Below are 15,926 nucleotides of genomic sequence, written 5' to 3' on the forward strand. Positions count from 1 at the left end.
AAGTAAGGTTTGACTATTTCCGAAATAGTAATTACATTACAGTTACTAATCTAGTAACGCTGCATTACTCTGTTGCCAGAATGCTAAGTGTTTCTTTTGTACGTTTATACGTGGCCCTCCTTTATTTATGCAAGAAGAGACCTTCCCTTATCACAATTTAGTACATGTGTAACTTTGTACTAACTTTGTACTTCACATTGTATCAATCCTACTTTCTGGCCCTATTTTACATGGAAAATTAACAGTATTATTATGATTATTATAATTGTTTACATATTATTCTACACTCATGTTAATGTAGAGGTTCCTCAAACTATTGTGATTATTATTAATATTTAGTTTTACTGTCAGAGACGTGGTCCAAAGCAATAATGGATTTGTGTCAATATCAGCACTTTTAATTTGAAGGCTAAACCTTTCGACAGGAAGTCTTAAACAAACTAGCTAGTAGCTTGACCTGCACCAACCTCAGCCGGACCGATTTTTTTTTTGCAAGTTAAATTTCCTCAAGTCAAGGACGGAAGGTATTTCAAGCACGTGATACATAACGGAAGTGACTCTTATCTGCTTATGAGGAGGAAAACCCGAAACAGCAGTCTCAATGTTTTCAAAGTGTGTAAAATATACCGGAATTTAGTCTTTCTGAAGTCTGAAGATGCTCCCTGCAGCGGCAGTATTTCGTTTCCCCTGGGAAGTCAACACCGGTGCAGTGCAGGACGGAGAGTCGATGAGAACATTTGGCAGGTGAGTAATGGATGATGATTCCTTCATCGCCAGATTCGCCACCACCATCATCATTATCAATTAGTCAAGCGTTTACCGTTGTAGTTGCAATGCCAGGGTAGGGTTTATGTGACAGGCGTTGTACTCTTAACAGTACTGTATATTTGTAGATCTGGTATGTCATAAATGTCTGGATGTAACAGTACTGTCTATCTGTATGTGACGTATGTCATATATGTTATGATGAATTGAAAATGGGGGACCCTGATGTAAACAAGACGAAAGTCTTTCTCTGGTTTGCATTGTGTGTATTGTTGAGCTGTACTGTATTGTACCCATTCTGCAATCTGTTAATAACGTTCTCAATCAATCAATAAATCATGCACTTTTCAAACATAAAAGTAGCTCATTCAAAACGAGTAAAATGTAGTTATGTATGTAGGTATGTTGGTGATTGTGATTTGTATTGGTTATTATTGGCCATAACCACAGAAAGATTCAAAACTCTGCAGCTAGGCTATAAGTATGAACTAGAACCAAGAGGATCTATTGGAATTATGTCCCAAGAACATTACGATCATCTTCTACTGGAGTCTGGTTATTGAAGGTTCCCAATCCCAACCACAAATCAAATCAAAATCGGCGATGCATGAAGTATCCACCAAATCTATGGAACACGTTTGGGAGGCTAGATCACTAAATATTTTCAAAAGTAAGCTAAAAACGTACATATTCACCTTAGCCTTTTATCCTTAGACTCATTACATCCAATGATCCACACGATTTTAGATAATTGTACTGTAAATGAGAGCTATTGTATTTTCACAGCACTATTTTATTCTGTCTATTTAGTTAACTCTCTGCTCCATTTATGCCTGTCTATATTTATGCCAATTCTATGCTCATTTCATGCCTATGTCTATTTTATGTTTACATTACAGCTGTGAAGCACTTTGGGCTGCACTTCTTGTATGAAAGGTGCTTCACAAATATTTAGCATTATTATTATTATAACAGAAATATTAATATCATTTATCGGTATCGGCCAAGATTTTCATATCTGCGCATCCCTACTGAAAAGATACAATAAATGCCTAAAATGATACAATACTGTCTTCTTTACAAGGCATAAAAGGAGCCTATGTCTGCTTTTTGTATGGTGTATACTAGGTAGGTGTAACTTAAGTTAACTACCTGCAGGGGCTTTCTGCCTGTCAAACCTTCACCGTTGCCCTTGACCTGCACTTACCAACAACCAGGATATGGTGTAATGTATCCCATATACTGTAATAACTGTATCCCCCTAATAGGACTCAAGTGTAAAACCGTGTGGTGCTGGGCAGTGCAGAGAGTGGATAGGCTCCCCATCAGAGATATTTAGTTGAGTTTGACCCACAACACCTACGGCAGGCAAGCTCAACAATGAATTCCACTGTCAACAACACCTCACCATCCATACCTGCCCCCTATCCTCCAAACCCTGTGCTGGGATATTGATATCCTACAAACGTTGGTTGGACTTTGAAGATTGCATAGCTGTAATTCTGCTCATATAAAGCATGTATTAGGCATAGTTTATCTATCATTGTCATCATCATAATCCTCTGTATTAGAATAGAATTCTCATTCAAACAACACTACTGATTGGTAATTTGACCAGTAAATGTAGTACACCAACCTAATATGATTGTCATGGAGTGTTTATCTTTTTCTTTTCTAAACACAAAATACTTTTTAAATGATTCTATTACAAGCTTCAGCAAGAATCCTCAAATTTCTATTAAGGACAAGGGCATTACTAGACTGAATATTCCAATGGTAGTAATGTTGGACATTCCATCTTTCTGAGGCTCAGGCACTCTATTCTGCATTATTTTTTTTCCTAGCCGCATTTCTGGCAGACGCTCTCTGATTGGCCACTGACTGACGCTCTCTGATTGGCCACTGACATGTTTGCCCAATCGCGTGACGAGCTGTGTCTTTGCCCATTTCCGCGTCGAACAGCCTGCAAACTACCCGGCGTTCTATCGCCATGCTCTAAGACAAACTCTAACCTTAACCTACTTCGAAAGAGTGCCTAAGCTTAACCAGTGTAGAAACAGGCGTCGGCCAATCAGAGAGCGTCTTGCCAGAAATGCAGCAACTGTTTTAGCGGTACCGAAGAAGATTACCATGATACATTATAGTAACGTAAGTGAGCAGAAGTGCACTTTCTATACATCTATAATTCTATATCATCATCATCATCATCATCATCATCATCATCATCATCATCATCATCATCATCATCATCATCATCATCATCATCATCATCATCATCATCATCATCATCATCATCATCACTCACCAGTGTTCCCTGCTTACCAGTTTTAACTGTTGTTCATCTTCCAGACTTGTGTCTTACGAACCTGCAGAGTCGAAGGCTACTCTGTCAGCCCAGCATGCCTCAACAGAGCACCAGGTGGCCATCCAAACCATACTTGTGGAGCCCTTTGACCCCATCATCGGGGCCCAATATATAGTTCTGGGTGAACTTGAAAATGCTGAAGGTAAGGCCCCAATTGTATTTATTCATCTGAATTATTGGCTGTGTGTAAGTAAGTAAGTATGTCTTTATTTGTATACAGTAGCACCTTGCAAAGTACTTCACATGATACAGAAATAATACAAAGTATTGTATTACATAACATAGGGCTGTCTTAAATACTTCGAAGCTTCGTTCGATGGGCATGGGATTCTAATATGAAAATAAAATTCGAATAGATTAAAAAATCAATTTTATTTTTTTTGCAAAATCAACTCTGCCTCTCTTTGTTAACACTTTGAGTGCCAACGATGAGATTACTCGTCTTAACTCGCCATGCGTTGAGTGCCAATGATGATTTTCTCGTATTTTTCTCGTTATTTCTTTTATTAGCAATATCTATTCATTTTTCATCCATCCAGCCTGACGTTATCATTGGGAATGGCTCTGAGCTCAAAAAGGGCAAATACCTCCGCTTATCATCTCCCGGATGGTATTGCACATCATTGGATTGGATTGGCTGAAAAAGTGCATCGAAAAAATAACTCGGGTCCAGTGTTAATTTTGTCAACTAAAATGATGACGAAAGATGTTCGTCAACGAAGGTTTTTTTCATGACGACAACGAGACGTGACGTCACGTTATTGGAGACCATGTGACGCTAACGAGACTAAATAGTTTATTAAATATCGTTGACCACAACTGAGGACACAAAAATGTCATTTACAAAAACCAGGACGAAATTTCTCTTCATGTATGTTGATATTGTTGACTAAAACAAGATGAGACAAAATAATTATAACTTTTCTTAATGCCATCGTCCCGAGTAGAGCAGTGTGACGGGGAGCTCTGTTATTAGCATTAGCTGAAGAGCTATTTGAAAAGCTAGTTTTAGCTTAACGTTACCTTGGCTAAAGTTGGGACTATTCATAATCCAGCTCCAGACCTGCAAGCAAAGTACAGCAAGTTGGCAAAGGAGTATTCCAAGGTAAATCACTTTTTCACCAGTAACGTTACATTGTTTGTATTTCCATCTAGCTCGTGTTAACTAGTGGCTAACCTAGCTCACGCTAATGTGGCTAACTGATCGACCTCTCGCACACAATTAATGACATGTTGCGGACAGCCATACCAGTGACAATGTTTAGCTTTTAGTGCCAAATGATAAGAGTCTGAGGCGGAGTCTCAAAAGAGAATGTTGAATAATTATTGTGCATTAAAAATCACAACAGAGCCTCTACTAGCTAACCTAAACGGAGCCTTCTGGAAGCAAGTGCAACAACGTATAATGTGTGGAACCAATGTGCCAACAACCTTTCCGTGGGTGAACTCATTGAGCACAGTTGTCATTTAATGATACTAATACTAATCTATACAATCACCTGTTGTTGAATAAATACTAGTGCTGTCAGGTGATTAAAAAAATTTATCTAATTAATTACAGGTTTTGTAATTAATTAATCTAATTAATCGCATTTTAATCGCATAACCATTTTATGCCTGATATTCTATATTTTATAATCATATTTCAAATTGCATGTGTCCGGATGGCAGAATTCAGTACTGTATCTACAAAACCTTCTGTTTAATCATCTTCCATTTATTAATTTGCTTAGATTTTTCAGGTCTGGTCAATTTTAGCATGGTGTTATTCACAGTCAAAGATAACAAATGTTTTATTGATATTCTCATTACAATTTACTCAAGCCTAGTAACAGACAGATCCATAGATGTCCCTAGAATCAGATACCAAGAACATGCAAATGGACCATATTAAAAAAAAGTCTGTAAATGTGTATTCTACGTTTTTATGGAATGAATGAGATTAAAAAAAAAGAAATTATGGCGGTCAGGTGGCGTAGCGGAGATTGTGCTCGTCACCAATGCAAGAGGCTGCGGTCTCGACTCCCGGAGAGTCAGCATTGCCTTGGTTCGGGTTGATCGCTATACTAACTCGTTTGGCTGAGTTAGGGGAAGGGGAGCCGTGGGTGGGTCCTGGGCGTTGTGGACAGCGACCCCTACAGTTCGGTCGGGGCGCCTGCTCAGCGAAGGTAGGATCTGGTGAGAGGTAGTGCGGCCTCCCACACGTTACACTCTCCCAGTGAGAATCTGCACGGCCAGGCTGGCTGCCGGCTGGCTGCACATGCGTCGGAGGAAATCATGTGACAGTCTCCGGCCTCTCGGACCAACAGTAGGGGAAAGTGTGCAACAACCAGGAAGGGGGTTGGGAATTGGCATAACGACTAACAGTGGGATGGGAGAAAAATCGGAAAAAGAAGGAGGGGGAAAAAGATAATAATAATGAAAAAAAAAAAAAATTATATATAAAAAAATATAATAATTTAAATACATTTTTGGTAAATTTTCATAACGCGATAATTTGCTGTGTAATTAATTAATCTAATTAATGTGATAAACTGACAGCCCTAATAAATACCATTACTTTCTAGTTATTACTAAAAAATAGTATATATAAAACAGTAGCTGTAAAAAAGAAAAGTACATTAACTAAAAATAGACAAAAATGTCATCCGTTTTCGTCCACTAAATCTAGACTAAAACAAAAAAAGACTGACTAAGACTAAAATGCTCAGACATTTAGTTGACTAAAACTGACTAAACGAAAAATAAATGAAGATGACTAAATATGATAAATGAAAAAGGAGCACTTGACACATGACTAAGACTAAAACTAAAATGAAAATAGCTGCCAAAATTAACACTGCTCCGGTCCACGTTTTACTTCTGGGGCATGCATCTGGATACTATTGCATTGACTGAGGGGACTGGAAGAAGCGTTGATTATCTGTTTCGGAGTATAACTGTAACTGAGGGGTACAATTCCCTGACTGTATGGTTAGATATGATACTTACTACCACTACCTCTTGTACTTTAGACTCTGGCCACCCAGTACTAGGTATGAATATGTTGAACACTCCCACCTGATAAACGGATCCAACACAAATGTACCAAATCGAAAGTTTGAGTTTTAATACATAGCAAAAGGTATGTACAACGATCACTTAATTACATTTATGATTTGAAATAGTATGCACTTTTATGGCAAATGAGTATTCGTAGGTAGATCAATATCGAATGTCCAATCTCTGATTGCGCAGGAAGCAAATATACAACCTGGAATATTTAGGGAACAATAGCGATGATACTTGAATGATTATATAGCTGGATACACTAGGGGAAGGTTCCGACTGCTTGTAGGACAGCTGGAGGGGGGGGGGGGGGGTTAGAGAGTCACTGGCTGGATCCCGTCTGGCCGAGGGTATCTTGGGAGAGTCCACAGTTGTGCGACACGGTGCCCAACGATCCTCGATCCACAGATGAATGCAGTTGGACCCTCTGTGGCCGGCGTCCTCCGGTCCACGACGGAGAGACGTGAGGCGACCTCACTGTGCAGAGCGCCGTCTCACCTGTCGTCCTCTCCGGGGGGGGTATTTCCAACACACCGCAGTGTTGGCCTTTATCCATAGAATAATCAAAGTACTCAAAGCATAATCCAAGCCGGGGAAGGCTAGCCGTCGTCGGTAGAATAATCCAATATACAGGTCCACTCGCTCTTTGGCCTGGAGCTCCTCGGGTGCAGCTTCACGTGGGGTCAACCACCCTGGATAAGCGTCCAGCTGATGCCCGAAACGATGGGGGTGCTGATTACTATAGAACTCTTACCGCACGAGGCACTATATATGAATAGACTATTATTAGCTTAATAGAATACGTCCAACTCGACGATATAGTGCCAAATATGACTATTCAAATATTAATATACACGATGTCTCAATGCCGATACTGGGCCGAATTGGCCTTACTGCCCACACGTGGTTCGCGGGGAGGCTTTTGCGTCTGTCACTCTGTTGGAGGGTAAGGAACTGGACTAAAAGAAAGTTCTACTTTAATAGCGCAGTATATATACGCACTATGAACAAATAGTACCATTAGTGGTGCGGTAGACATATTCCTACGCGGAACTAGGACTTGTCCATACATGTTGAGCGGTACGATTGAACCTGGTCTGAGGGGTATGGCGACCTGGCACCAAGGTCTCGTCCAATGGTAGAATGGAGACTATTATGGGATGTTCAGTAGACTAGAAGGGATATTCAATGCATATTGTACAAGGAATATACAAGGGATATCAGGGGATATCAGGGGATATACAAATACAATTAAATATATATATATAAATAAATATATATATTCGGTTTAATCTGATCCTTCAGAACAGCCGCCCCCTAATTGGTCCCAACCTAATTAGTTAAGCAGAGACAGATTAACCGCACTGTCTACCACTCAAGGGTTCGCTGTAAGGGTCAGTCAACTCACAAAGTCATAGGGTCATGGTCATCATCGATTGTGTCTGGGAGTCGGGGCAGTTCTATGAGCCTCGCCACAGGACGGGTGTAAGTGCGCCCTTGGACGAGTACTTCAGCTGCTCGGACCTTGCCATCGGCACCGGTGATCACTTTGCTTACGCGGCCAGCCGGCCACATAGCTCTGGGTAGTGACTGGTCAATAATCATGACGACTGTTCCTTCCGTCAAATTGTCTCTCTCTTTTACCCACTTCTGGCGGGTCTGTAGAGACGGTAGGTAGTGCAGTAGGAAACTGCTCCAAAACTTGTCGGCTAATACTTGGCTGTACCTCCACATTCGTCGGCCGTTCGCTTCTTCAGGCCGGTACATTGTCTGGGGTAACGCGGGATCTAGCCGCCCCATCAGGAGGGTGTTGGGGGTGACTGGGTCGACATCTGCTACATCACTGGAGACGTAACCGAGGGGCTTTGAGTTCAATACTCCCTCAATCTCCGTGAGGACTGTCATTAGGACTTCTTCCGCCACAGTCTGGGCCCCAAGTACTGCGTACAGGGCTGTCTTTATAGAACGTACTTCTCGTTCCCAAGTTCCACCGAAGTGGGGTGCGTTTGGGGGGTTGAATTGGAAGTCAATCTGGGCTGGAGCGAGGTGGGTCTTAAGTTCTGGGCCCATAGCTTGGAAGCTCTCCCTCAGCTCTCTTTCTCCGCCTTTGAAGTTTGTCCCGTGATCGGACAATAATGTAGACGGTTTTCCTTTCCGTGATGTGAATCTTCGGAAGGCCATAAGGAATGAGTCTGTGCTCATGGTCGGAAGGAGCTCGATATGTATCGCTCTGGTGGTCATGCATTTGAATACAATACCCCACCGCTTCTCGGTGCCTCTTCCTTTCTTTATGTGCAGCGGGCCAAAACAATCCATGCCTGTTGAGTGGAATGGCTTGTCGCCGAGTCGGAGGCGACATGGAGGTAGGTCAGCCATCCGTGGTATGCTGGGCTGCGCGCGCCACTTTCGGCAGTCTAGACAGGTTCGCTGGAAGCGTCGCACCGCCTCTCTTCCTTGAAGTATCCAGTAACGACGTCTGATCTCCGCGAAGACTCTCTCTGCTCCTGCGTGGTGTACATCCTCGTCGTATTTCTTTATAATCAGCTCTGTGACCTTGTGTCGGCTGTTCAATACGATCGGGTACTTAATGTCATCCGGTAAATTGGGGGCTCTCCGCAGGCGACCACCCACTCTGATGAGGGTATGTGTGTCACTCTCGGGGGCCAGATGAATCAATCTGCTGTCTGATGGGACAGGCTTTCCTCCCTGTAGACAGTCTAGTTCATCGGGGAACGAGTCTCTCTGGGCTCGTTGCAGTAGAAGCAGTTCTGCTTCCTCGTAGTCAGCTGCTGACATATCAGCGGGGGACTGAATCTCTGGGTGGTGCCGCAGGAATGTCCGTTGCTGCGCACTCTCTATGGTAATGCAATCGTCTATGTTGGGGTCTGCGGAGACAACAGTGCTCAATCCACAGAACATAGGTTTCTTATTCTCAGCCTCCTCGTCACTTGCTTCCCTCGGGGTGGGCGTGGGCCAATCTCCTTCCGGGAGCTTGAGGAATGCTGGTCCGTCACTGTAGATGTTACGACGGGTTAAGTCATCTAGGGACATTCCCCGGGTGATGACGTCAGCTGGGTTGTGTTTTGTATCAACATAGCGCCAGTTTGCTTCTCCGGTTAACTCTCCGGTTAACTCTTGAATCTCAGTGACTCTGACTCCCACGAAGACTTTGTATTTGCATGAATCCGATTTGATCCAGGCGAGTACTGTCGTGGAATCTGACCACAGGATTGTTCTATGCACCGGAATGGTGAGCTCACGTTGGATGAGCGTGGCTAGATGCGCTCCTGCGAGGGCTGCGCAGAGCTCTAGACGTGGGATAGACTGTTGCTTGCGTGGGGCTATTCTCGAGCGGGCGAGGATGAATGCTGTGTAGATCTCTCCCCCCTCTTCTTGGGCCCGCAAGTAGGCTACTGATCCGTAGGCGACCTCGGAGGCGTCACTGAAGACGTGTATATCCATTTTACATGTCTCTGGCCTCACCGTGGGTGGGAAGTAGCTTCGGCGTATATTAACGCCTGGGAGTGAGTGGAGTTCCATCTCCCACTCTCTCCAGGTGGATGCAAGGTGTGCGGGAATGGGGTCGTCCCAGCCCTGGTCCTTGTCCCACAATGCTCGTACAATCATCTTTGCCCTGGTGGTGTACGGTAGTATACATCCTAACGGGTCATATTGTCGGGCGAGTGTTCTGTACACACTCCGTCTGGTGGTCGGTATTGCCGTCGACCTTCCCTGCTCCGTGGTCAGGGGTTTGTGTCTATAGTGGAGCGAATCTGTTTTGAAGCGCCACACTAGTCCTAGTGTCATCTCTTGGGCTTCTCCTGGGATTGTGGCCATCCAGGTCTCGCTGCTCGCTGCCTTGTCCTCGGAGGAGAGGCTGCGCAGTACGTGCGGATCGGTGCTGGCCCACTGCCTGAGATCAAAGCCGCCTTTGATCAGAGAGGCGCGGAGTTTAAGTAGGAGAGCCTCGGCTTCTTCCTGGGTCGAAACGCTTTGTAGACAGTTATCTACGTAGAAGCTGTTCTTCACACTGTGTCGGACCTCTTCGTCCGCTGCTGGGTCCTCTGCGACATGTCTCTGTAGTGCAAATGTAGCACAGCATGGGCTGCATGTAGTTCCGAAAGGGAGGACTTCCCATTGGTAGATGGCTGGGTGCTCATCTCCTGGCCTCTCTCTCCATAGGAACCGCAACAGGGGCTTGTCCTCCTCTACTAATCTCACCTGCAGGAACATCCCTTTGATATCCCCGCTGATAGCCACCTTGTCCTGGCGGAAGCGGAGTAGTACGCCTAGTAGGGAGGGGCCGAGTGTAGGACCGGGCAATAGCTCTTTATTCAGATTTTGGGATCCGATCTGGTAGCTGCAGTTAAACACGATGCGGTCTTTGCCGTTGTGATGAACCTTGTGGTGGGGCACGTACCACGATTCAGTCGTCTGGTCGGCCTCTTTAATGTCAATCTTTGTGACGTGTCCCGCTGTGATGAGCTTCTCAATCCGCTTTGAAACGTGGACACTATTCCAAAGCTACTGTTACAATATTTGGCTCACCTGTGAACAACTCCTTCAGGTGTTGTTCATTGCGGCATCTATAGGGAGGTGTAGTGGTTACGTCATTGTTGTTTCCGGCGCGGTCCACCTCGCTTGAAATTGCAATGTATTTCCAATGGACACATTTGTAAATCGTCTCGTTTAAAACAAATACAGCATGAACATTGGCATGGTGTACCTTTCTGTGTGTATTCATCCACAATATATAGCTCAACATGAAAAAATTCACAATTTACTCAATGGCCGCCAACAACGATTTAATATGTATTAATCCGCTAATCGTTGAACGCCAACCACGTAGATACGTTATTGGATCGTTATTTCTTTTCGCTATTTCCATTCATAAATCACCTAGGCATGCTGTGGTACTGTGTGGCAATGTGTCTAACTAACGAATGCCGTTATTGACAATCAATTAATCAGAAAGACCCCCCCCCCCTTTTCATGCATGCATGATGGAACATAATATACCGATCATATGCATTTGAATTTTTTATTGTAGCGTGTATAGGGACGAAATGCCAATGGTTAAGTATAATATGCGCTGCAGGCTATTACTAGCCTCTGCAGGAATTACCCTAGACCTATAATATTTAAATAGTTATAGCCCTGCAAACAAGGTAAGCGACTCCATTGGTTTAATGCGTGGCAGCACATAGTCATATCCCGTTCCCAGCGTGGGAGAGAGAGTTAATCGTAAAATAATTACGTATAATTTTATTTCAACCAAAAATGCTTAAACAATGTTAGTGATAGAAAGGAACTCATTTTGTGCAAACATTTTATGCTTGCCAATGTTCATGAGGCAGAATTATTACAATAGGCGATAATACATTTTCCCAATGATAAATCCCTATACGGGTGGACCGCGCGGGAAACTAAAGTGACGTCAGACTACACCTCCCTATAGGGGTTGCTTCGTGGTCAATTACCTTGCTGTGAAATTACTACTACGTTGTGGAATTTGCAATTTCATGATTAATGGTCTAGTTTATTGGCACAATATTAGGCTGAGAATATCCACACAGAAGATGTTAGAAGATACAAAGTGTCAAAGCTTGCGGGTTATATACTGAGTCTGATACACGCTGGGATGGGCATGACTTAGTAATATTTTGTTAAATGTCACGCTAACATCTAATGTGTCGCTTGCACGAGTAATGTTGACTAAAACATCTTATGCATCGCTTGCATGAGTAATGTTGACTAAAATGTCACACTAACATCTTATGTGTCGCTTGTATGAGTAATTCAAGATGCCACACTAACATCTTACAGTATGTGTTGCTTGCACGAGTAATGTTAACTAAAATGCCACACAAACATCTTATTGCTTGTTTTCTGAAAGGTATCTGAGGAAGAATTCCTCCTCTTCCTTTTTAGACACTGTATTATGGCACAATAGAGCAACTTTTCAGAAATTAAGATTATCAGAAAAATGCACCTCAGATGTTAGCATGGCATTGTACTCGGATGTGGTGACTTTCATGAGTTTATGGTGTTTAAGACCAAAGGCAGTGGTGAAAAAAAAAGAAAAACATAACTACCAACTTTTTCAGTAACGGTAAAACAAAAAAAATTAAGGATGCCTTGAGTTTTGTAGGCAAGAATGATTTGGAACCCACATGTCAAAAAGACTGGTATGGTCCCGTAACACAGAATTTTGAGTCATGAGCACTCACTACACAATGTGAGTAGAAAGAATGGTTGAAATGACATTTTATGAAGTCATTTTTCTGTGTTAAACATTTCCATACTATAATTCTATATGGTTAATGTAGATTTTAGAGATTAATTTGTCTCCAGAACTAAAAACTACTACTGTTGCAGAGTTGATCTTTTTCAGCCCAGGTTTTTAAACAGCTAAAACACATATGTTCAGACAGGCTTTTGGTCATATAGGCATTAGACACCCTTTGTCCTCACTGTTTCTATAGTTTTTAGTTATTGACTGATGATTTTATTTAAATTCTTTTTATTCTATTTTATTTGGTTCACTGTTTTTAACTGCTGTCTGTTGTTGTCATTTATTTCAGATTTTTGTTTTTGTTTTATATGTTATGCTGTGCTATATAAATAAAGGTCATTCATTCAGGTCAGGACCCCATATTAAAACTCAATCTCAAACCCTGCCCTCTTTTCTTTATCCTCCAATTACAAATGTTTGTTGTTTGTCTGAGGGAAGCAACAATTCTGATGGGAGGATCAAGACAAGAGGGCAGGGTTTCACCCTGAGACCCAGGATAATTAAAAAAGAAGACAAAAGATGGTACTCCTGTCATGTGGAATGTAAAAGAAATGGAGTTAATATGTTCTCATGTTGTATAAAGTATGTATAGGCTATTATACCATCATTACCATTATCATAATTCTCCTTATTTTATTTGTTCTCATGTCCTACCAACAGGTGGCGGTGTGATGGTCCATGTCCGTGTACTGAACTGTGTTGATGGAGTGAACCTCGCCCTTCTAGAGAAAGCCATCAATGAACAGAGGGTCTACTTTGAACAGAGGGATAACAAAGAGACTGATGCTCAACTACCTGCTGCCCCGACCTGACAAGGGTCCGTAATCATAAAGCTTCCCTTGGTATGAAAATACCTAGTCAAGGACAGGTTCTCACCCGGTGTGCAGAGGGAGGGGCGTGGAGTGAGCTTAGACGCCATGCCTTGAGATTTGTCTTGGAAAAGGCCACAATCTAGCAGCGGAGCGAGGTCGGGGTGTTGGTCCTGGGGGGTCCGGAGGTCCTGGGTTGGGGGGGTTGGAGTGGCAGAGGAAATGTATTTTGTGGCGTCTATTGTGGTGTTTGTAATAGTATAAGTAGATTTTTTTATGTTCTGTATCTATTATAATTTTTTATTGCTAATGTCATTATTGTTATTACTGTATTGTGTTTGTCTTGTTTTGTGTATACAAATATTTTATTAAAAAATATATATAAGATTTGTCTCAAATGTAAGCGTCGAAACAAAAATGTCCCTTTTAACTTTGTTCAAATCTAATTAAATTGGCCTATGGTTATATTTAACTCCTTTCTGTTTTAAGACAATGTAGTTCCTTAGCTCATATTACTTTCTCCTTGTGTATGATCATACAGAGACAGGGATTTTACGGTATAAAACATTTCTGAGTCTCAATAGTTAGTGTTCCTTGGAAATGTGTGTTTCAGGTAAATGTGTCATAGCACACCTTTTTTTAAATGTGGGGGAAAAAGAGATTGAGAAGATTCTAAATGGCCACGTCTAATGCTAAATACTCCTACCCAAACAGTCTGGGCTGACTTTAAGCTTGTTGGTTGCAGCCTATGGCTGTTCTGCCCCAAATCATTGAATTGGCTTCAATATTTTAATACTTCGTCTATGGAGGAATAACAGTATGTGTAACAGCTTATAGGATGGTACAGTTATGCTGATGGTGTGTAGACTCTCCCCAGATTTTGAGGCATCCATCACAATCCTTTTATAGTTATCAATTTGACACTTAGTGTTACAAAGGATCAGATTAAACCGAATATATATATTTATTTATTGATATATATTGCAGAGTATTTGTATATCGTTTGATATCCCCTGTATATTCCTTGTACATATACACGGAATATCCCTTTAGCCCAGACCATAATAGTTCATTCTCCTATTGGACAGCGGTCCACCGGCGCCAGGGACCGGCCTCCGGAGTCAGGTTCAAAGTCACCGTCAAGATGTGTCTGGACATGCCCGGCCTTGCCCAGGGATACGCGACAGAAATGAGATTGGAACTAGTTTGTTCACCGTGCGTATAAATACGGCGCAGGTGAATATAGAAGCCCCTTACCTTCCTTAGCATGTTACCCGATAAGTTGAAGCCTCACCCACGATACAACGTGCGGTGAAGTATGGCCTGTTTGGCCCCAGAATAGAGCATTGAGACCGCGTGCGAATTAATAACTGAATTGTCAGAGTTTGGCGCTATACCGTCGAGTGCGACATATTTCTATTAAGTCATTAATAGTCTATTTGTGTATAGTGTATCGTGCGGTTAAAGTTCTACAGTGACCAGCATCTCCAACGCTTCCTCGTATTAGCTAGAGTTCTTATCCAGGCTGGGCTGACCACATGGCGCTTTCACCCGAGGAGACCTAGACGAGAACCGTATGGACATGTACACTGGATTAATCTACCCGACGACTACATAGCCCTTTGCGGCTGGAATATATTTGCTTTGGTCCTGTGATTTATGGAGCGGATAATCGCCGACGCCTGCACGTGTTGGATTTACCCCGCGAGGAGTCAAGTCGAGTCGGCGCCTCAGAGAGCCTGAGGCCGACTAGCTTTCTTCACTGTGGAGCTACAGTCTACAGTCTACGGAGAATAGCTGTATTCGTCTGTGGATCAAGAGGCTACTGCACCGGCTTCTGTAAGTCTCCTTAGTCATCGTTGACCAGACGTCCTACTACCGACAGATCTTCTACCCCCCCGCTGGCTTACAACCAGGGGGAACCCCTTCCAGTATCTCCCGCTATATTACTAGTGTACCATAGATATAATTCCCTAAGATTCAGGTTGTATAATTACCTCCTGCGTAACCAGAGAATGGACATTCGTTATTGATTTGCCTACGCATATTCCTTTGCCTTACAAGTGCATTCAAAGAATAATGTAAAGTATCCTATGTACCTTTTGCTCCATTAAATACTTGATTATACCTTTGTTTGGAACCGATTTCATTGTGGGAAGTGTTCATCATATTCATATATCGTGTACTGTATGGCCAGTAATTAAAGTACATAAAGCGGTAGTGGTTTAATGATACCATACTTATCAATACAGTCAGGGAATTGTACCCCTCAGTTATAATTGGTCCTTCGAGCCGGAGGGTAACTAGTGTAATATTAATATAGCGGTATTAATATTGACATGGCCTATGATGAACACTCCACAAAACGGTTCTCCTAAAGTAGATCGCCCGCAGCGTAGACGGCAGACACCTCAGTACTTAGAGGATTACGTTGCCAATATACTACCCAGCCTTCTACAGACGGTAAACGCGGAAAAAGTAGATAGTAAAATTATGTCCGACCCTATCGCCCAGGCTACCCCGCCAATAGAGGCCCTAGTGGGTTCTAACGTAACTGACCAAGCTCACGGTAGGGACCAGGAGGGACCTGACACGACTTTACCCCCCGCCAAGACCGAAGAAGTAGTCCCCGGAGAGCTCCAGG

At 42.7% G+C, this 15,926-nt stretch overlaps 1 protein-coding gene across 1 annotated transcript; it reads left to right on the forward strand.

Moving 5' to 3' along the window:
- The first annotated feature begins 561 nt into the window (after window positions 1–561).
- ten1 (TEN1 subunit of CST complex) lies at window positions 562–13,634 on the forward strand. Its single transcript, XM_084319374.1, has 3 exons — window positions 562–744; window positions 3,115–3,272; window positions 13,134–13,634. The coding sequence occupies exons 1-3, from the start codon at window positions 656–658 to the stop codon at window positions 13,283–13,285; spliced, it is 399 nt and encodes a 132-aa protein (XP_084175500.1). The 5' UTR covers window positions 562–655; the 3' UTR covers window positions 13,286–13,634.
- Window positions 13,635–15,926: the final 2,292 nt, after the last annotated feature.

This window comes from Notolepis coatsorum (assembly GCF_963971535.1).
Source record: "Notolepis coatsorum genome assembly, chromosome: 7".
Taxonomy (NCBI): Eukaryota; Metazoa; Chordata; class Actinopteri; order Aulopiformes; family Paralepididae; genus Notolepis; species Notolepis coatsorum.

What these genes read in the sequence shown, in the direction of transcription:
- ten1 (XM_084319374.1), top strand. Translation starts at nt 656, where the DNA reads ATGCTCCCTGCAGCGGCAGTATTTCGTTTCCCCTGGGAAGTCAACACC. An exon ending in TCGATGAGAACATTTGGCAG is followed by an intron (nt 745 to 3,114) that starts GTGAGTAATGGA and finishes TTCATCTTCCAG; the next exon opens with ACTTGTGTCTTACGAACCTG. An exon ending in TGAACTTGAAAATGCTGAAG is followed by an intron (nt 3,273 to 13,133) that starts GTAAGGCCCCAA and finishes TCCTACCAACAG; the next exon opens with GTGGCGGTGTGATGGTCCAT.